At 38.6% G+C, this 22,990-nt stretch overlaps 1 protein-coding gene across 1 annotated transcript in view; it reads left to right on the plus strand.

Moving 5' to 3' along the window:
* PPP1R3A (protein phosphatase 1 regulatory subunit 3A) overlaps window positions 1-22,990 on the plus strand; it is a 34,956-nt gene continuing 11,966 nt past the window's right edge. The window contains exons 1-3 of the mRNA XM_042872540.1: window positions 1-826; window positions 22,108-22,166; window positions 22,275-22,411. Coding sequence (XP_042728474.1) covers window positions 33-826; window positions 22,108-22,166; window positions 22,275-22,411 — 990 coding nt within the window. The 5' untranslated portion in view covers window positions 1-32. The remainder of the gene's footprint in view (window positions 827-22,107; window positions 22,167-22,274; window positions 22,412-22,990) is intronic.

Below are 22,990 nucleotides of genomic sequence, written 5' to 3' on the forward strand. Positions count from 1 at the left end.
CAGTTCTCTTTCAGTTTATATCAGAGAGCCCAATGGAGTCTTTCGAAGGACCTAGTCGGGTTAGCAAGGCTAACTTATTAGAAGTCCCTACTGTAAACGATTACTTTTCTGAAGATGAAGATGTTAAACCTGACATTAAACACCGTTTCTCTCCACTTCCCCGAAGGCGGAATTCTGCTTCTTCAGAGGAAGAGGAGGCAGATGCCCCTACCACCATTGCAAGAAAGGTTTCATTTGCTGATGCATTTGGGTTTGATCTTGTGTCTGTTAAAGAGTTTGATAGCTGGGAAATTCCAAACATAGCACAAAACAATGACTTAGAAGACGACGCTTTCACTCAAGAGGAATTTTTTTTAACTCAGCTATTTACATTACCTACTTCCCAAGAAGAAGTTTTGCAAAAAGTGCGAGAACATAAAGTACTGTTGGAGTCAATTGTGTTCCTGCCTGGGATTACCTGTATGAACGGCATTATACGAGTCCTCAATGTATCTTTTGAAAAATTGGTGTATGTTCGAATGACACTGGATGACTGGGCCAGTTACTACGATATCCTAGCAGAGTTCATGCCTAATTCTTGTGGCAGTGAAACTGACCAGTTCTGCTTTAAGATTTCTTTGGTGCCTCCTTATCAGAGAGATGGAGCCAAAGTGGAATTCTGTATACGATATGAAACATCGATTGGTACCTTCTGGGCAAACAACGACGACAAAAACTACACGCTGATTTGTCACAAGAAAGAAACTGTGCCCAAGTTGGATAATAAACCACACAAAGAAAGTGCTGATAGACATCTTAAAGGCTGCTTAAAGACGGCACCAAGCAGGTGAGGTTATGTCTTCTCTGTTGGTAACTTAAAATAGAGTTGAATAATTCTAACTTTCTAATTGTGGTTGTTGGATTTAAGATTCCCATGCTGCTTTTTAAAAATGATAAATGAGGATAAGAATTTTTTTTCAATAAAATTATTGAATACATTAGGTAGAATTTTCTGTAGACAGTTTGGTTGAGAGCAAACATCAGAATTTTAATACCATGACAAGCATGCCACTCATTTGGAAAGCAATGTGAAGGACTACAAATTATGCGCAGTGCACTGATTTTGATCTCTGAATCACATAAATTGAGCTGACACCAGTGAGCTGGTAAGCCTAGTTTGCTCTAGAGGTAGCCGTACTGTTAAAACACTTCACATTCAGTCTCTTGGTAAGTCTATGGGAGTTTAACAGCAAAAAATGTGATTCTGGATTTTCACAAAATTTGTTTCATATTTCATTCTTAACATCTCACCAATAAAAAAAAAATGGCAATAGTGGTCCAGGAAACTGGTAACTCAAGGAAGGGTCCTACTGCAATTAGAATAGGGAATACAAACTTTTCTGCAATTGTCTGGTCTGTTCTGTAAGTGGTACCTTAAAGTAGAAAATCTGTTTTCCTTCCATTGCTTGATGTTTTTATTTCACAAATGGTGAAATGAATAAAGATTTATAAAGCATAGTTGATAGCATATTAAAAAGTATATATACATCAATTAAATGTAGTATTCTCCTAACTGAAAAGTGGCAGTATACTTAACATATACCTTGGCCCCATGTAAAGAGATAAGCTCAGGAATAACATCTTTTAGATTCCTACTCTGTTTCTAACACCTTTTCTTTCTTCTCTTTAAGTAGAGAAATGTCGATCGTGAAAATCTAATTCTCAGGTTTTTGCTCAGTGTATTTCCTATAAATCTGTAGATTCTGCAGAACCAGATATGTTACTTGCAGTGTCCTCTGCAATACTTAGCTCCCAGAACTGAATTTATGTTGCGTATTTAGTTCCTGTATTCTTGCCAAGACAGTGCAGTTTGATTTCTCAGGTTCTAACTGGCTGTGCTCTTCCACTGAACTGAACTAGTGGGGAAGGGGAAATAAAAACACAGCAGTGGTTGGACTTTGAGGAGTGAGGAGGTCTCCAGGGCTATCCCCAGCTAAGCCTCCCTGCCCTTTCTACTTCTGAAGGCCAAGCTTGCTGTGCTGAGAGCCTCTAGCAGCTCTGATTGTTTGTGAGTCCTGTGAGGGGATGCCTGCAATGCAACTTAGTGTCTGCATCACCCTCCCAATGCAGAACCAGTTCCCTGGGATAACCCAAGGCCCAGTTCATAGCCAGACCACAAACCTCTCCCAGGAGATGTCCCCCAGGCCCGCTCTGGGGCCATCCCACTCATGTTTCCCTCGGGAATATCCTTGTACGTGAGAGAAGAGGGAGTGACACATTTACCTACCCTGAGGCCAGATCCTGACATTTGTGCCTGGTTCTGTACGTTGCATCTGTCCTTCAAGAAGTGTCACATGATGCACTCAGGGTAAATAAGATAGCCTGAGGTATTCTGTAGAAGGGCCTTGATATCAGATAACGCAGGCATATGCAGGCAGTGTGATTTCAGCCTGTGTTCAGGTAGCTCACATGGAGGAGATGGACACAAATGGCTGAGTCTTCATTTAAGGGGTCCTGGGCTTCCAGCTATGTTTGGATATGACCTGCACATTTGGATACAACTGGACAGTTGAGGTCAAGTGGTGAAAATTGTTTTATTCCCTTAAAATTCTGAAGTGACATGCTCTTCTGCATGTATATAATGAATGCATCATAGGTAATTTAGGCACAGAGATATGTAAAAAATAGGAATGGAGATAACATGCTATTTCTTAGTACAAAATTAATTACCTTGTTCCCTACCAGAGATGTGAAGTTGTATCCCTCCACATGAGAATGCAAGGGAATGTATATAAATGTATGTGTGTGCTGTGTGCACATATATGTACATATACATTTATGCACATGCATATTTGTTCATATATAGTCATGTGCACACATGACAATTTGCAATACAAAAATCAAAGTGGTCATATTCTTGTTTACATTAAATTCTATTGCACATTTTTGGCAAGTGCTTACTAACACACACTTTCAAGACCCTTTAGTGGTAGAGGGATGCAAATATACCTCACAATAAATTCAAAAATGAGCTGAAAGTATTTCTGAAATAGGGTTTCAGTGGTCGTGATGGCTTCTGAAAGACAGTTCTGGCAGACTGCAATCCAGGACCAATTTTATGCTACAGGGACTTCATTGACTTCACAGGAGTTACAGCTTTCACCAGTGTAAATGAGGTCAGCATCAGGGACTTTCGTTTCAAAAGAACTAAGATGCCAACCTCCATTGCTCACTTGTTTTTCAAAGTGTCTTTGTACATGTTGCCCCTTTGAGTGAGGAGGAACACCCTGCAGACATCTGCAAAAGTACCTCATTATTCTCCTTCAGACCCTCATTAAAACTTCTTTGCTTTGATGTCTATAAAAAAGCTCAAGAAAAACAAACTCCCCAAAATTGGCAAAGTGAAGCTGCTGATGTGCTGTGACTACTTCATATCATGTTGAACAGTGGTGTCTGTTTCCCTGCTTTCCTCCACCAGCCTGTCTCTCTCACCTCTTGTTCTATGCTCAAATTATAAACTCTGCAGAGTGTATATATGCTCTAATGCATGTATATAGAACATTTAGTAAAGTGGGGTGCTGGACCATTACTGGTTGTTGTAGGAGCTGCAGCAATGCAAGGCTGATATATAGAGAAGTAATAATTTCATTTATGGATCACACAGTGAAAACACAGGTAAGGAATACTGTTGTCCACGTCCACAAAGTAGGCACCTAATTTGATGATTTCTTTATAACAACCTAGATACAAGGATATTTAAAAACAGCATTTATTTAGGACCCTTGCTCAATTTTAGAAACCTGTTACCTTTTTTTTTTTTAAACTTAGCTCTGCGATATTTATCCCTTCTCTTAAAATGAGTGATTTACCTCCTCAGTTACAAAACTAGGACTGTTCAAGAATTATAGTTGTGTTTTCTTTTTTTTAAATACAGATAGTCCGATCCACTCTAGGGCATAGCTGTGTGGCTTGTCATTAGTAGGGATTATTTGTGTTAGTTAAATGAAAGGAATAATATGCATGTTTAGAGGAAGTTACTGAGGAAACACAATGAAACTGTGCCAAGTTGCCCTTAAGAACACGAGCCAGGACAAAGCTGTGTGAATAAGGGCAGTGAGATGGCTTCTGACATAATTATTTAAAAATGAAATAAAACTGCACTCAACTCTCAAAAGTCGCACCTGAAAAAATTGATAGCGAAAGGCAAAACTAATTCTGCATGCACTAATTAATGTTGAAAGGTACTTAGATTCAGATGATCAAAACCACATGCCTATTCATTCCATGTTTCATTTGCTTTGGCTTCTATGTCTAGACATGAAAAAATAGTCTCTCAAACTTTCGTAAAATATTTGCCTCTCATTGTATTTTTCCAAGCTAAAATTCTCATCAACATAAATTTTAACAGCTTTTGTCATTTTCCAAAAATCCTGAAAAGATTAACAGGCACAAAATGTAGTTTGGAAAAAATAATATTTGAATGAGTTACATTATCTTTTAGTCTATCTAAAAGTATGCATTTAAATTATAAATACTCACTGATATATTCTTGGGGGAAAAAAACTGACTCCCAAACATTTGAAAGCTGCTACTGGAAGAAAAAGAGAGCTTCTGTCAGAATACAATTCTAATTTCTATCACATAAACCACATCTGAACATTTAGGAAAATGTAATTGAATTTTATCAACTCTATTGTTCCCTATTTTTGTTTGATTCTCTTGTTTTTGGGACACGAGTAATGATTTTGAACACAAATTTCTCCTGGTCCTCAGGTTCAGATTACAAGATTATGTTATGAAACACAGCCTCCTCCATTGGTATGATCAGACCAGGACTGGCTATGTATTGCATGAAGCAGACCCCTGTAAATCATGGTGCAGGTGCATGGCACAGTGATAACGACCTGCAAACTGTTTTCCTGTCACTGGTGATGCTGAGCCCTATTTCGGTGCATGCTTCTGATTTGCCATCTGTCAAAGAGTAGCAGAAACGATAGCACCAGGAAAATGGCTGATAAGTATTAGGAACGTTTCACAAAAGGCTAAAATGGATAGTTGGATTCCTGTTCTCTGGGAAGCAAGGGAAAGCTAGTATGTTTTTCATAACTGTTAGAGTTGCCCCCTTTTAGTTCTTTGATGGTGTATCACTTTAATGTCCTGTGCTTTTTAATATTTGCTGGTCTGTACCTTTACCTGAAAGGTATTACATCAATTTGCTTTCCTCTCTGATGACTCTTTAAAACAGAACATAAAACTGGGTGATGTTTTGTACAAGAGCTGCTCTGTGTACAAGGCATGATAGGAAGGAAGAGATTAAAAACCCCTGGCCTGTAGTCCATCAAAGCTGATTTCAGGAGTATAAATACTGAATGCAATTGTCAGTGAGATAATTTTTTCTGTGTACATGTAATCTCCTGCCTTCAGCTCCAGTCTCATCTGCTTTGTGATGGAAACATAGAATCACAGAATCATAGAATCGTTGGGGTTGGAAGGGACCTCCAGAGATCATCGAGTCCAACCCCCCTGCCAAAGCAGGTTCCCTACACCAGGTCGCACAAGTAGGTGTCCAGGTGAGACTTGAACATCTCCAGAGAAGGAGACTCCACAACCTCCCTGGGCAGCCTGTTCCAGTGCTCCGTCACCTCACTGTAAAGAAGTTCTACTCGGCTCTTGTGAGGCCCCACCTGGAGTACTGTGTCCAGGTGTGGAGCCTTCAGTACAAGAAAGACATAGAGATTTTGGAAGGGGTCCAGAGGAGGGCGACTAAGATGATCAGGGGGCTGGAGCACCTCCCCTATGAGGACAGGCTGAGGGAGTTGGGCTTGTTCAGCCTGGAGAAGAGAAGGCTGCGGGGTGACCTCACTGCAGCCTATCAATACCTGAAGGGAACCTACACCCAGGAGGGGAGTAAACTCTTCAAAAGGGCTGACAACAGCAGGACTAGGGGAAATGGATCCAAGTTGAAGGAGGGAAGATTTAGGTTGGATGTTAGGGGGAAGTTCTTTACAAGGAGAGTGGTTAGGCCCTGGAACGGGCTGCCCAGGGAGGTTGTGGATGCCCCGTCCTTGGACGTGTTCAAGGCCAGGTTGGACGGGGTCCTGGGCAACCTGATCTAAATGTGTATATTTGGTGGCCCTGCCAGGCAGGGGGGTTGGAACTACATGATCCTTGAGGTCCCTTCCAACCCGGGTGATTCTGTGATTCTGTGATTCTGTTTCCCCTTGTCCTGTCTCCACTCACCACTGAAAACAGTCTGGCCTCGCCATTCTGCCCCCCACACCTTAGATAGTTATAGACTTGGATCAGGTCCCCTCTCAGTCTTCTTTTCTCAAGGCTGAACAGACCCAATTCACTCAGCCTTTCTTCACAGGGGAGATGCTCCAGGCCCTTCCCCATCTTTGTGGCCCTCCGCTGGACTCTTTCCAAGAGATCCCTGTCTTTTTTGTACTGGGGTGCCCAGAACTGGACACAGTATTCCAGATGAGGGAGCAGGGCAGAGTTGCCAGGGCAGAGTAGAGGGTAGATCACCTTCCTCGACCTGCTGGCCACGCTCTTTTTAATGAACCCCAGGATGCCATTTGCCTTTTTGGCCACAAGGGCACACTGCTGGCTCATGGCCAACCTGTTGTCCACCAGGACACCTAGGTCTCTCTCTGCAGAGCTCCTCTCCAGCAGGTCATCCCCCAACCTGTACCTGATAGTTAAAGGAATTATATTGCTGAAGGAAGATACAGATACATGAGTCACCAATGACTTTTGCCACACACACACACACACACACACACACACAGAAAAACAAAACAAAACAAAACAAAACAAAACAAAACAAAAAAGGACAATGATATCCTGGGCTGTATTAAGCAAAGTATTGCCAACAGGTCAAAGAGGCAATCCTTTCCTTTCCTTTCCTTTCCTTAGTGTTGGTAAGGCCACACCTGGAGTACTATGTTCAGTTCTGGGCTCTTCAGTACAAAAAAGACATGGACACACTCTGGAAAGAGTCCAAAGGAGATCCATGAACATGGTAAAGAGACTGGAACACCTTTTCTGTGAGGAAAGGCTAGGAGTGCTGGGAGAAGATGGTTCATCCTGAAGAAGAAAAGGGGGGAACGTCCTCAATGCATATAAACACCTGGAAGGAGTGTGCAAAGAGAATGGAGGCTGGCTCATTTTGGTGATTCACCCAGTGAAAGGATAAGAGGCAGTGAGCACAAACTAAAGTACAGGATGTTCTCTCTCAAGACCAAGAAGCACTCCTGTGCTGTGCAGGTGACACTGCATTGGCACAGATTGCTCAGAGTTTGTGGAGTCTCCTCCTTGGAGATCTTCAAAAGTCATTTGGACGTGGGCCTGGGCACGCTGCTCTGGGTGCCCCTGCTGCAGCAGGGATTGGGACAGATGGACCCAGAGGTCCTTGACAACCTCAGCCACTCAGTGATTCTGTGATACAGCCTGGCAAGCCTTCGCTGTGCTCAGTCAGTGTTTCACAGGCAGATGGCAAGCCTGTGTTTAGGTTGTCCGGATCAATGCAGTTCTGCATCACCTCTTCTTGGCCTTTTCCACAAACCGTTAAAAATCTAGGACTTCTGAGGAAGACATTTGAAACTAACTTTGCATATATTTTGCTATGAGGAACAACTGTATTATTCCCAGCTGGTCCATTTAAAATACGGCATTTAAATTATGTTCCCTTTTAATCCTTGTTCTTTTGATTATTTCACATCATAATCAGAAAGGGAAAAGGAGAGAGGTGTTAAAACATGCGTCTTCTTTATGTACTACTATTTAATTTCAAGGTTGTTTCTGGCATCTCAAGTCACAAGTTACACCTTGATCAGCATACAGATTTGGGATTTGACTAAAGTTTATTTCTATTATTAGGAAGTGACTGCAATCTCTGTTTTTACCAGGAGAGCAGCTGCTAGAAAAGCTATCCATTCACAGGGAGCCAGCTAAAAGCAGAACTCCTCCGCTGCTGAATCTAATCTAGTATTCCTAGCCCTTCTCTTGCCTCCTGGTCAGTGCTAGTCTTTGGCAGTTGTAGAAGCAGACAGCACAGGCACAAAAGTGAGAATTCTCAAGGTACTTCAGGAGCACAATTATTCGGGAGATAGGATAATTATTTAAGATGATCTAAAACATGTTATTCAGACAAGAGCGATAAAAGCAAGCTGTGGAGCTGAGGCTGAATGTTAGGAAATACTCCTGTAGACTTATATTTTGAGGAAACTGCTACAGACTTACTCTCCAAACTCATTTAAAATAAGCTAAGATAAACCACTGGAAAAATATTCTATCCTACTTGGTCAGAAAGCAACTACACTCAGTAATTTAAGATGGCTTTTCTTCTTTCTGTCTAATCACAATATTTCAAAATCCAGACACACTTAATATTTGAATTATGAAATATCTCAGACTCTAAGGATATGTATCTAAGATAATAGCATAAGGTTTTGAACACTATCAGAGAAATGCAGAAGAAACAGGTGGAAGTTAAGTTATGGATGAGAATGGTATGCACATGGCAAATAGACACTTGCTAGTCATACTTGTGATATACCTTTGGACAAATAGAAATATATTGCTAAAGGAAATCCTGTATTCCATTGTTCAGTGATTCTTTTGTTTAGTTAGACATCTATTTTGCAAATTGCCCCTGGCTGGTAAAGAACATTTCAGTGCTCTGTCTTCTGTCCATTGTCCAGGTATTGCAGGTCACAAATGTTCAACTGGAAAAAAAATGAAATTGTTCAATCACATTCACCTTGTCTCAGCTAAATGTTAGTCCTGGAAACATGTTTAAAGTCAGTGAGACATTAACTGAGAGCACTAGAGTCAGAGTCATATTTAATCAATGCATTCACTAAGTGTCATCTGAGCTGTTTGTTCTGATTATGAACTTTAAGCCACGATCCAGCTCTAAAATCGAAGCAATTGATTCAGCTACAGTGTAACTCCAGAGAACTAATCACCTATCATATTTTTTATATGGATTATGAATGGATTATTTTTTCAGTCACAAAAGATAGAAAAAAAAATGGCACAAACAAGTATTTTGCAAGTTAAATGCAGTCCCTGCCTCAGGGCAAAGGAAGAGCCAAGACCTTTTAACATTGAGGGAGCATGTTAGAAATAGCTATTTGATCCCTAGGCCTTCAGTGACACACACGAAAATATTAGTTGATATGCCAAGGCATAATGGGGGGCTTGGTTTTCTGACTGTGTCTCCACTCGCCTCCTGATCTGTGGAGCCAGCTGATACTGTTGACAGTAAACCCAAAAGATTTATTACTGCTGGTTACTAATAACAGTCCTAAAGAGTACTGAAGAGCACGGAACTATGCAACTGAATGTAGTGCTGCTGTAAGGAGTGCACACAGACTAGGTAAAACTGGCAGTTCTTTCGTACTTTGCACTTACGAGTGAATTTGCCTGTAAATTTTGCATTGATGCATAACAGTTGTTCCCATAATAAAGTTTATGGTTGCTAGTAGTGTAAGATGTTCAAGCCTTTTCAAGATCATATCATAGAGGGTTGTGGAATTTGTCAGTTTTTCTCTCTTCCCAGTGACTCCAATAAGTCTGTACTAATATCCACTAGATTACATTCCAGATCTTCTTGATGTGCATCACACTGTGACCTTCTTCCTCTGTGACATCCTTTCCATATGTAAGAAAACATATGGAAAAAAATGTTATGCAAGTCTCTTCTTATTGTGATAACACCTGGATATTTAAGCCTGTTGGGGTTTTATTGACTGAGTTTAGAAGTGCTTTCACAATTTTTAGATCGTAGCAGAACTCTCTCAAGAGTGACTGACTAAGGATTTCTGTGGTCACCCATTCTGTTCACTCCAAGGGTGGCAGTCTGTGCTTTAGCCTCACCTGACTGCCATCTATCTCTGAGGCATCTGTCATCTTCCTGTGTACGTGCCTCAGCATACTGCAGTCAGCCTTTAGGAAATGACTGTCCCCTGACGCGCTGGTAGAGGACTGCTCTTTCTTTTTTCTTTTTTTTTCCCTAGCTAAGATCCAGGGAAACACTGTGTACCACAGAATGCAAGGTCTTTTTCCTCTGTGAGCTATCCTAAATAGATGTGACTTGGGAGAAATGCAAGACTTGTTGATGGTACTTGCTTTTTTCTCCTTGCATCTTTTAAAGCAGCAGGAGAAAAAGAAGCAAGAGAAGAACAGAGGTTCTCCACCTCCAAAACCTTTCTACAACATCATTTTAATCTTTGACCGTGGCCCTTTCAGACAAGCCTCAGCCTAAGCTTAGACCTTAGGAAACTCGACTCCTGAGTCATTTTTTTTCTCTTTTTTTTTTTTGGCCTTGGAAATAGTCACCCCAGTAGCAAAGTGCTGCACTGCTAATTCACAACAGAGTTGTCAACAGATCTTCTAGCCTTACCCAAGGGAATCTCTCCTTAAAAAACTTTCTTGCTGAAGTATCAAGCCCAATCTGTGGAGGGACCAAATTAGTTTTTTGACCTATTTGTGTACAAGAGAGCTCTGCAGCAAGTCATCCCCACTGGTTTCAACATACAATCATGACAGAATTGTAAGAAATTCTGACAAAAGTTGCAGTCTTCCTGTTCGTAGTTACTGTGGCTTGAGACTTATGCATGGGTTTTTCTGTATTCTTCATACCTATAATAATGAGATTTGAGGGTAGACTTGGTTATGTTAAAGGTTAGAATCTGGCACCAAATTGGAGTTTTGCTCCCATTTCAGAATACAGGCAATAAATTTTTCAAATGGACAGATATTCAACTGTACTTTAAAAAAAAGTACAAATGTTTTGCTATTAAAACTCAAGGTCTTTTTTAATGAGCTAGAAAATAAAGACTAATTTCTTGGGACTCCGTTTGCTTTGAGGCTATGATTATTCTCATCCCAAACCAGGCCAATGCATTTTGTTCTGTGCAACCTATGTCCCTGCTTCAATCATAAACTAAGACTGAAAAATGAAAATATTAGTAATTGGAAAATATAATCCCCTGGATAGTACCAATCCAATAATCTTAATAAAAATAGGTTTATGACAAACATTGTCTGAATCCTACTGGGAATTTTCTTTTTTTAAAAAAAAAGAAAAGAAAAAAAAAACATTCAAATACTCTCACAGCTGCTCTCTTGATCAATTGTCCCCCTAGGTACTATTAATCATCATATCGTATACCACTTATCCACAACATCTTTTTTCACTTTCCAAACTTTTTTCCAGTTTCTCCTTGTTTAGAAGCTGCTGGCAGTCTTTTATAGTCCTTTCCCAGGCTCACATTTTGTTTTTTTCTGGTTTCAGCCCCTTTTCTTAGATGAGATGACCAAAGCTAAGAGGTATGTCCTCTAGGTAGGAAAATACCGCTAATGAATGTTCTCTTTCTTAAATTTCATATATTTAAATAGAGATATTTTTTGGCTCTATTTTTGTGCAAACTGCTTATGAGGGTTGCTAAGCTGATAACACAGTCTTCTGTTCACAGTATAGTTTCAAAGTGGTAGCTGCTTTGCAAACCACAGTCATGCCAGTGTGCAAATATCCTCACCTACCACTTAATGATGAACAGGTCACTCTGTCTCCATGCCTCTACCCTCTGTGTCCCGACTATCAACAAGGGAGCTAATTAGTGTCAGTCCTGTTTGTTTGGTGACACCTATTTACTAAGAACTAGATTGAGCCTTCTCTAACTCTGTTGGTAGTTGAAGGTCACATAAGAAAATCAATCTGGCCTAGATTTGTAATAAGGGTTCTGATTTTACATATAGCTTTATTCTAATAGGACCTTTTGTAATGGCATAATATTAAAAAAGAGATCTGTATTTTCTAGTTAGTGTTCACACAGTCATTCAATTATGGCTGTTCTTTTGCAGTTTTTCCTTTAATTTTTTGAATCTTTTCCCTTGTAATCTCAATTGGTTTAGAATCTAATCAAAACAATTTAAACTATTGTTTTCCAGTTTGTTTAAATTATTTTTTTCTGTTGTTTTTCTGTTTTTAAAATACCTCCTTAAAAAACTGAACAGAAATAGAAGACAGTGGTACTACCACACACAACATGCACACTGAATTGACATGCAGTAGCAATGCTGTTTTCAGGCACACATATCACACAAAGAGGAATCATTTGAAGCCAAAACTACTGAAGTAGGAATTGGCCATATTTTCAAATAGAATTGTCCTGCAAATGACACTTGGATGTGTATCAGGAGTGCAAACTGAAAGACCAGAACTAAGAAACAGGGCTACTACCTGAGCTTCAGCCTTCCTCAGATGGATTCCAGCAGGGCTGCAATGCCCCTACTTCAAGTGCAAGCATTAAGATCAGCACCTCTTAACAATATGTAAAAGCCTGAAAATGACTTAGAACATTTCCCTGAAAGGTGGTACAGCCGAGCACTTAATTCCCTTGCAACTTTCTTTCAGAGCCACTTTAACTGTTCTTTCTTTTTTTTTTTTTTTCTACTTACTAATGGATTTGGTACTTCAGAGATCGCATTTGCTGCAGTGTTGACATTGATGGCCTTTCTTTCTGGCTGGTGTCTTTGTTCTGCTTCTCACTTTGTCCTGTCCTTGCAAATCATGGACAGGCTCTTCCCAGCTTTGATTTTGCATGCCCAGGACCTTTGTCACTGTGGTCAATCATAATTCTGCATCAAGTTGGCAAGTGCCAACACCACAGGTTTCAGTATTTGAATATTATTCCTATGTCCTCTCTTAGAAGAGTTGAGGACTCTTTAATTTTCTCATGTAGTAGTATTTCTTTTCATATATTTTTAAAATATATTTTCTGCATCTGCCAAAGTCCATGGCAATGCATCTTCTTGTACAGTGCATATACTTTTCCTTCATATGAAACAAATCTTGTTCAAATGACTGAAATTCTTTAGTAAGCATAAAGACTTATCGTTTATTTAGATGATTCCTCTAAAAAATACATAGCCTTAATTTCTAGCAAATTATTATCAATACTTTTATATACAAATTGTTATAAAGATAAGCTATTCTTATCTAATGGTTTTTAGGAGTTTAAGAATGTCTCAGCAGGAGTTGCTGAGGGATGAAACTTATAATGATGATTTAAAGCAATGAAGTGTGTAGGCTGAAACTGAAATAATTATTGCTGTAACCCTCTAAGCACTCTAAGTTCCTCAAGAGAAAATACTTTGTTCAGAACAGACCCTGAACAACAAAATGCTACAAAAGTAAAATAAAAAGAAAACCCTTGGAGCAGGATGATAATTTAGAGCTAGGATCAGTATAATGTGAGGATGTTCTCAACAACTGCTCACAAATGCATCAGACATCACAATTAAAAAGGAATAATAATTACGGTCCCATTCTTAAGTATGTAATATTCTATTCCATTCAATAAGACATGAACACTTTAAAACCATCAGTGTAATCCACAAACCTATATTTACAACATTAAACTGGATGTTCTGCCTTTTCAATAACTGTCATCTCATCTCTATTATTTTCACCTCAGACTCTAATTGTTTCTTTTATAGAAGCTAACCTACCAGTGTCCTTGGCAGTACAGTTTATGGCTTATGCATTTACAGTAATTGTTTGGGCAATTTGCCACACAGTATAACAATCTTCACATCACAATCAGTTTTTGTAATAAACAGCATTAGTTGTGAAAAATCCAAGTGAGGCATGATTCTTATGGTAGATAAAGGGCACTGAAGATGCCCTTTAGAAAAAGAAAGGAAAATGCTCAAGCCTTGAACTGCTTGAGAAAAATACTGGTGTCACAATAGAGCTAATTAATTTGATGGTACAAACAAGAGGGGGAAAGGCCTTGCATTCATTAGTGTCAATTCCAAATGAGAGCATACTGTTCATAAAAATAATATTCTGCCTTCGTTTAGACAAAATATGCAGGTAAACAAGTCAGAAATAAGCACCAGTTCCTGCAACAGCAATGAATTCTCTCCTTAGCTTTCCGAAGGCTCTTTCTCTTTAGCTGCAGGGAGCTCAAGACCTGGGCAGGTGCAAGCTGCAGGCAGCCCTGGAGTTGCAGGCTAGACCCTGACACCCAGCAGCCTGGCTTTCTCCTGCAGGGACTGAGCACCTCATGATCCCTCTCTGCAGCTTATGGGTGGTTGACCATAAAGGAATCTATCTGCATGCTCCTCTGCTGGAGGTATTTTGTGGCCTCTTTACTTTCAAGCACCCTGAAATTGCAGGGAAAGCATTGCTCTATGGGGAGGCTGTTTGAAGGCCCTCCAATGGATACAGCTGGGCTAGAAATTCTCTGCTTCTTACAACAGTGTAGGAATGGGCATGGGCTGATAATCCTCAACCTCCCTGTCATCTTCATCCTAACTGAAAGTCCCAGCCTGTGCTGAGGCACATTGAAGCAAGGCCATAGGAAGCACAAAAGCAGGTTCAAGCCAAGGTTGTACATCTCCTCCTTGAGCTACACTGGATTCTCTGGCAGTGCTGGGGCTTGGGACTAATATACATATAAATGTCATAAGAAATCTGGAAGTTTTCATTACATAGCTGTTATTTCGATAATTGTTAACACAGGCTTCAATTTAAACCAGGAAGAGATTTGTCCCTATAGTGAGTTTTAGACTTAGTCTTATGAAGACAAGGAATGAGATTATCTTTACTCATTAAATGTTCAGTTCATATATTCAGTGACGAAGATAGAACTAATTATGGAGAATTCATCAATAGAAGAGTGTTACAGAGATCCACACGCTGTGATTCTTGGTGGATCCTTAATCCCTTTCAAGAGCTGTACAAAGACAGGCCAGGACATGATTTTTGCTGAGATCCCAGAGGATGGCTGGGATGCATACCTCTACTGGTAGTTTCACCAGAATAATGAGACAAAGATCAAGCTTAAGGTTTTTGTTGTTCTTATTGTTGTGTACAGTACAGGCTTTTTTTTTTTCTCCCCATTTTTTCCTCTGCAGGTTTTGGTGTTGTTAATATTTACTCCCCTGTCACGCTGGTATTTTAACACCAGCAGTGCAATATTTTAAATGTAATTTTCCAGAGTACCAACTGTTTACAGGCTTGGTATCAGGGAAAAAAGGAAACAACAACAACAAAATCTAAACCAACAAAGCAGTCTTCTACTGTGTCATACATTTAATAAAATGTTAAAATTTTATTTTGATCTTTATGCATTCTTGGCCTTTTCTACTTCTTTCCCAAATCCCTTCTTCCTTAGTTATTGGTGTTTTTATTTTTTTTAACTGTTTTGGGTTTTTAATGACATTGAAGATAATATTGCTGTTATTCAGTACTGCCTGTGGAAAATCCTCATGAAAAGAATTTTCTTCATTTCTCAGGAATGTTATTTTAACCCAACTACTCCAAGTATTTTACAGGCTTTCTGTTTATAATGTCTGCACACAATTTTAAAAATATTTCTTGTGGTTTGATTTTTTTTAGTCCTTTTGCTGGTAATGATACTCAACATACTGAAACCAAATCAACAGTGTTCAACCCCCAACTCCCCTGCCCCCCAGTCTTTACTTCTTTCTCCAGCTCTGAGGGATTTCCCAGTGACTTCTCAAACCCAGACACTTACCTGCACAAATTTGTTTTTTGCTCTTCTGCTTCTCACTAAAACATTACTGTCACATTTCATTATTTCTTTTCAAGCATCTCACATGTTGTTTACATCACAGCAGCATCGTTCTTCAGAAAATCCAGCTATTTACAGCACCAGATCAAATTTTGATACCACATTAGTCTCTTCTTACATCTAGAAATTAGACTCGAAAATAAAACAATTATTGTTTAGTTAACACTTAGATATTACTAGCCTCTCTTATTTTATCTTCACTCCACCTTCAAGGTAGAAGAGAATCATTTTGATTTTGAATCCACCTTGAATTAGAAACTAGAAGCAGGAAAGATTCAGTGACAGTCTAATCTAATCTGGATTTTTAAACAAAATTATATCATTTTTTTCTCTCTTGTGTATGTTTTTAAATAAATACTTGTTTAAATATAGACTTTACATGTCTTTACATCACCACGCTTTTTAAATTTCAGACTAAATATAGTGTTGTCACATTTTCTTTTAAATAAGAGCCAGTATAAAATTGTTCAAGTGGCATTAATTTAAAGAATTTTACAGGTACATTTGATAAAATAAATATCTTGCAATGTAAGTGTTCAGAAATGGAATAAATGCATACAACACAGAACAATGTGAATTGTGTGGCGGGTTGTACAAACATGCAGATACAAGCTCTGCAAAATATTTGTGTGAATTCAAACCACGACAAACTGTAACTACTCCACCCATTACAGAAAGATTAGCAGCTCATGGCTATAGGCCCAAACAATTTCAAACAAGACCAAAGTACCTACTGTGGTGAAGTGAGCATTTCTGAAAGTCTAATTCTCAGGGCATACAACTGTATATGAAATAGGGCTGGACTGAGCACAGGGGACTATGAAGTCTTATCCCTAGGGAAACATGTTGCATGAGCCCAATCACAAAAGTATGCTTCTATACTGAGACCTTCTCAGTTTCCTCTGTCTGTTACTGTCACTGAAAAATTGGTAAAGGATGTACTTTTCTAATGCTTATAAATCTTCTTGTAAGTTTCCACAGGGCTCTCTTTTTATTAATATATTAATAGAGTTTTGCTGGTTAATATCTTTCGTACCTTCTTATTATTTATTAAAAAAGGACGTTTCTTTCTCTTCTCCAACTGTATTTTGCTAAGCTGAAAATAGAAATGCACTGTTTGTCTCCTTGGATATGATTTTCATCTGCTCATCTTCTTGTAGTCCTCTTCTGCGCCTGTTTCAGCCTGAAATAATCTTTCCTGAAGTTCTTGAACTGGTAAGGAGTTCTTACCAGTGCCTGGTGCTGTGGTATGAACAATTACTGGAAATGTTTTGTTACAAGGCATATCCTCCCTGATATATTACCAGAGAATCTTGCTTGCCTTGTTACAACAGCCAGTTCTTGTCGGTGGCTTGGAAATGTTGTCCAACAAAAACAAACTCAAATTTTCCTTATTCATCTGTTTCTTCCAGTTTCTGAGCCCTCATTTTGCAGAAGAAACTCTTTCTAGTCCCTAAATGTATAACTTGGCACTTCATAATTTTGAAGTGCATCCCTTATCTATTATTCTGATCCTCCAGGCCTTAGATTTCTTCCAATCCTCCTCTGTGACGGTGATGTCTCCCAACTTCCTATCTGCCGCAGATTTAATTTAACTTTGACTTTTTGTGCTGTGGTCTGTAATAAAATGACTGAGCGATCACACGGCTGGTCCTCTCGAATTCCAGGACGACGTCTGCCAGCTCGGCGCAGCCAGTCTTGTGAGGCCCCGCTTGGCACCGAGCTCCTCTCCCACCTCTGAGCTCCTGCTCTGATCTCCCTCCTCTCCAGTTTAATTAATAAATTTCCCATGTGGCTGCATAACAAATGCTTTAATGAAGTCCAGATAGATCAGATAACTGATTTTTAGACAGGGGAAATACAGCAATCTTAACAAAGATAGATATTATCATGTGAGTCTGGCATTTCTATGTCATTTTCCTTTATCTGTATTTATTCTCTCTTTTAAGCTTTGTCTACTGTGAAGACTTTTTGAAGACACCTGGGTCCAAAGTTGCCAGGCACTACTTTTAATTTTCCTAAATCTTTTTCCTTGTCTCCTGATGTTGTTACAAAAGTATCTGGACCAAAATGATAGATTTGAATAGAAAAGAATTTCAACTATGTGTTATTTCCTCTCTTGGGTCTGTCACTATTTTGAGTTGGAGATTATCTGATTCTCTTAACTGGAGCATATCTAAACAAGTTCTTCTCCCAGACTGAATTAAATAATACCATTTTCTTAATCTATTTTCCCATCAGTTATACCTTGCTCATAGTGTTCCTCTAAATGAGACTCTGTCCCATTGCCAGCACTGGGGTAGAAAAGCTTCAGAGGTCTTTTGATTGTGGAATTATACATAACTTATCTGAAATCTTGGTCAAACCTCTCTCCTCTAAAAATCCTGTTTAACTAAATAAAGTTAATTCAACATCCTTGCCATATATTACTTTATCCCAATAACTTCTGAAGACAAAACAATGCTTTTTTTTTTTTTTTTTTACATCACTCATATATTCTCTACTTACTCTTCATATCTGTAGGTGATCACCTTAAGATTCAAATTTACATTTTTCTCTGGGATGAAAATTTTACGTAACTTTGAGACTGTTGAAATCCTTTCCATAATGTCCATCAACTCTCCAGTCCTCTCAGTCCTACTAAATAGTGCCTGAGCTTCGCCTTTGTACTCTGTCTAAGGGCAAAATTATACCCATAGCCTATTTGCATTCCTACTTCTTTTTATCACTCAGTCCAAATGAATGGTATTTCCATCAAGAGTGAATCATATATGCAAAATTTTTTTTGAAGCTGGTAGAAATTCTCAAGTTTCTGAGGAACTGCTCATACGAAGGAAAAAAAAACCAACTGAGCTTCTACAGGTATGCAGGTACTTATTTTGGAGGCAAAAGGCACTGGCTGACAGCAGGAATTTTTCTAACTTGCATTTTTGTCGGAATATCTAGTTCCACTTAAAAGTAAAAATAAACGTTTTAAAACTGACTAAAATTAAAAATTTTGTGCCTCTCAATACACAGCGTAGGTACATTTAGATCCCTGAAAACCAGTGAGTTAATTAATTTAAAACACAAAAGCTGAATTATTCTAACAATTTGCTTAACTAACTAGACAAGCAGCTTCCATAGAGAACAAAGAAGAAAGGATACTCTTGAAAAGCAGTGTTAAAAACTGATTAAATGTTTTAATAGTAGCGATTTTTTTCCTATCTATTTATCACTGTTTGTTGAAATGGCCAGTATTTATAGGCTTTGGGGAGACATTTCACTCTTTAACATCTACATATACCTTTGAGATTTTTCTTAACTTATATCAACTATGGATTCAGCACCTTCGTAACATTTCTTGGATTAAAATAGTGTTGTTAAATTACTATTGTTTTATGCGTCCTGTGATCCTCAAAGACTGCAGTATTAATATCTTCAATTTAGGTTAATTTCAGATTTCCCACTAGAATAATTATATGAGGACAGATATTTCTGATGTAGAAGTAAAATAAGGAAAATAGTTGTTGCACTGAATTTCCCTGCAGCCACGCATTTGCAAGACAGAGCTGCACAAATTACGGGTTACAAAGCAACAATCTCTATAAAATTCAGTGCAACAAGAAACAAGTCATGTTAGAAACCCTGAAATGGTGCACTATTTTTTCTTTTGCTGTGGATTCATGCAGTGGGGTTATATTATCATTGATATTTATTATCTGTTACAGCTGTGAAAAGAAACCTGTGGTCCAGGGCTTTAGGTGATACTGGAACAAGGGACAAATACAGCCAAGTAAAACTGAGGTGCTCAGGTCACATAGAATGTGGTGCAGTCCCAGCTGCTAAAACTTGTTAGCTACTTCCCAGTTTGGATTTGGAGTCACATTGTGGGATTCAGTTCAGCTTATTTTAGTTATCTAAAACTTTTGATTTCAGCCTAAGGCAGTCACTGTAGATTTCTTTTATGGTCAGTTCCTCCAGAGGGAGAGAAGCTCCTTCAAAGGATATCTCTCTCCATCTCACTGGTGATGTCCCAAACAGAGGAAGCAAATTTCTCTTCAGAAGCGTTAGTCTCTCATCAGTGATGACAGGGGTGATGTACACAACTGCCTGAGCACAGGTGCTTAGGAAAGTAAGACTCAGAAGCTAAGACACATTGTGGCATCCACCTCAAAGCAGCTATATACATTCAGAAAGAGGTTCTCCTTCTTAATAATCTTATTCAATAGCGTCTGTATTTTACACCAAAAAGGTGTTTGTCAAAAACAAAAATAATCACTGGATAAGAAGCATGTGCAACTGGGGACAGAATCCAGTTCCTTTTTTTTTCTTCTAGAAATGAAGAATAAGCTAAACAGTCATGCTAGTACATCCAACTTCAAGAGCAGCAGTCACTTGGGTAGTTTTTGGATGTGTATGCAGTGTATTTTTTAATCTCCTGGGACTGTTATTGAAGTTGAGTGTGCCACTGCATTTTGTATGCAAGCTCCGCTGATAGTAGACTATTACTTCATATACAGGCATCCCTTTGTCTGGGAGTGCTTCTTGAAGGACTAGAGTGGGTCACACTCCATTTCTTTAAGGAAAAGGTGAGGACTCTGTCTAGCAGCAAAAGATGCCACCTCTGCTTCCTGAGAGTTATATCCATATAGCTGGAAGCTGCAGGTAGCCCTGAATCTGCAGCCTATTGAATCTACATCCAAATGAAGGCTTTGAGATGTTTTTCCCCCACTGGTTAAAAGTAGGAGACCTTCTGCTCAGCCCATGTGGTTTTGAGATCATCATTTTTGACTCATTTCACGTGTTACACAGAGTTTTAGTTCCGAACTTAAGGCTTTTGCAGATACCCCGTTAGCAACTAGATTTTTGTATGTATCTGTCTCATGATTAAGCCCCAACCTACTCCATATGGCTAGGTTTATGGACACAGGTGGCTGAAAAAGTTGCAAAGGGATGGAACAAAACAGGGTTCTTCATATAACATTAAGAGTAAAATTAATATATAACAGTAACAGTACAAATATAATGATGAATCAATAATAATCAGTGATGTTTTACCTTAAAAAATGCACAGATCTGAAAATAAAGGTCTTTGTCAGCCTCTGCAGGATGAAATGCAGATTATTCTGATTACAGCAGCTGTTGGCAGAGGAAAGTACAACTTGGTGTGAGTAGGAGAGGGAGAAATGTGTGGAGGCTATACATGTAGCAGAACTCAAAAGTGATGTGACAGTCATATGGATAGCAAGAATATTCAGCATTATTGTGATTAATGGGAAAAAAAGAACCACTGAAAGAGTGTTAAATCTGATGCCTTAAGGACAAATGTCTAACAAAGCCCAAGAAAAAATTTAATAGGGCGATTCAGATTACCCCATATCTTTTCCTACAAGAACTTTACATTTCCCCCTGAAGTACCTGATGGTGGCCAGGGTCAGAGATCAGATGCTACATTGGAATGATCTTCTGTCTGCTTTTGTCTGGCAATCCCTGGAAAGGCTGGATTCTTAAAAGTTGGTGACAGTCAGTGTGTAGTACCTTTTAATGAAGTATAAATTTAGCATCCTCCTTCTGAATTAAGCATTTTAAGTGGCAGAGTTAATGTTATATCAATTTGAATGGAAAAAAAACCACCCTAGAATAATACAGAAGGGGGAAAAGATTAATATTTGAAAATTAGAAACTAACTTTCAGTAATACAGGTGGACAGCTGGCTGAAAAATGCATAAATTAAAAACCTACAGAAAAAAAAAATCCAGCTCATAGTGAAAGCATTGGTAGTGACATAATAATTCACATTTTATATAAGTCGCACCCTTTTTACATTTTTTCTCCTTTTTACTAAATGTTGCAACCCATGTGAACAGACAATTGCAACTGCTATCATTTTGCATTGGTACTGATGAGGACAGCAGGTGCTCAGCATCTCTCTGTAGGTGTTTGCTGCGTTGGACCTGACCTTTGTTTTCACAACAGCACAAACAAAAAGTGCATTGGCTTCAGGGAAGCAGTATTCATTCCTATCAGCCATCCACAGCTTAGCAACAGGATCTATACTGTATGCACACAGAGATAATCTTTTGATTTGTTTCACGTTACAAATATGTCTTTTTCCAGCAAGCTCTGTACACAAATATTTGAAAAATATAAACAAGTGAGAGTTCCAGTCTCCTGTGAACATGCATCTTTGCAGATTGTTGTCTGACCCCAAAGTTACTCTTGCCTGTCAATAACCCATCTAATTACCTTTGTGCTACTTTCTCAGAAAAGGCCTGGGAAAACCCATCAGCTTTGTAATGTAATTTGAAGGTCAGCACATTTTCATTTTCTTGGCCAATTCTTTCTTTGTCCAAAAGTTAATATCAGGTCAATCGAAGAAACTACTTTTGATAAGCTTGTTATCTTCAGACTTTCAAACAGCATTCAAAATTTTGTGTAATTAACCAGCTGTCTTTCTAGCTGAGTCTAAGAGCAATTAGAACAATATTTTTCTGCAGAATAATACAGAAAGTTTCTTTTTGTTTAACAGCAAAGAAGAAACATTGGAAACATCAGATGGTGACATATGGAATAACTCAAGGACTTCAGGTACTACACCTGGTTTAATTAGTTCTTTCTTAGCGTTCATGTTAATTAAAGAAGTGTAACAAATAATCCCATGGAAATTATTCAAGCGTGTTTTTGTTAACTCTTCAGATGCAAACATCCCAGAGATTGTTTGTTCACAAGCAGAAGACAAAGAGAATGTACCAGCTGATGAAAATATAAAAGATAAAATTGCAGAATACAACCAGGGTGATCACGAAGATGATGAAAAAGAATTAGAGTTGCTGGTAAGTGTTATACAATTATATCTACAGTATTAAATGATATGAATCCATTTACGCTTCAAAGCTGGTGAAATGCCCCCTTTTAACAGAGCTGACTGATGTACTAATTTACAAATGTAAAGCCTTGGTCTGTACTTTCATTGAATTTCTAACTGATTCGACAATAGAAGGTGCTTTGATTTCAGCATAGTGCATCAACTTTTTCTGGTCTTAAATTAATGACTTCTCCCTTTTACCTCTTTACCAGAGGCTCTAAGTGACGGTTTGAAGGAATTAGAAGGCTAATATTTCAAAGATCTGTCATCCTAGTTTCTGGGATAGGTACATTCTTGTAGAAATGCTTTATATTTGGTATAATTCTTTTATTTATGCTACTGTTTGCTTTTAGTTGTTTTCAAAGCATAACTATGTAACGTGCTATATGAACAAAATGCGTATATTTATATAGCACATCTTTCTATATCAGCATTTGGTACAAAATTTGTTATAAGAAATTTTGCGCTGAGTGAACATTCAGTCTATTTGGGTTTGTGTGTGTGCATGTGTGTGGTTTGGCTTACATTTTTCAGTATGAAAGAAAAA

Source organism: Lagopus leucura, unplaced genomic scaffold (assembly GCF_019238085.1).
Source record: "Lagopus leucura isolate 7727_CA_CO unplaced genomic scaffold, USGS_WTPT01 Super-Scaffold_100008, whole genome shotgun sequence".
Lineage (NCBI taxonomy): Eukaryota > Metazoa > Chordata > Aves > Galliformes > Phasianidae > Lagopus > Lagopus leucura.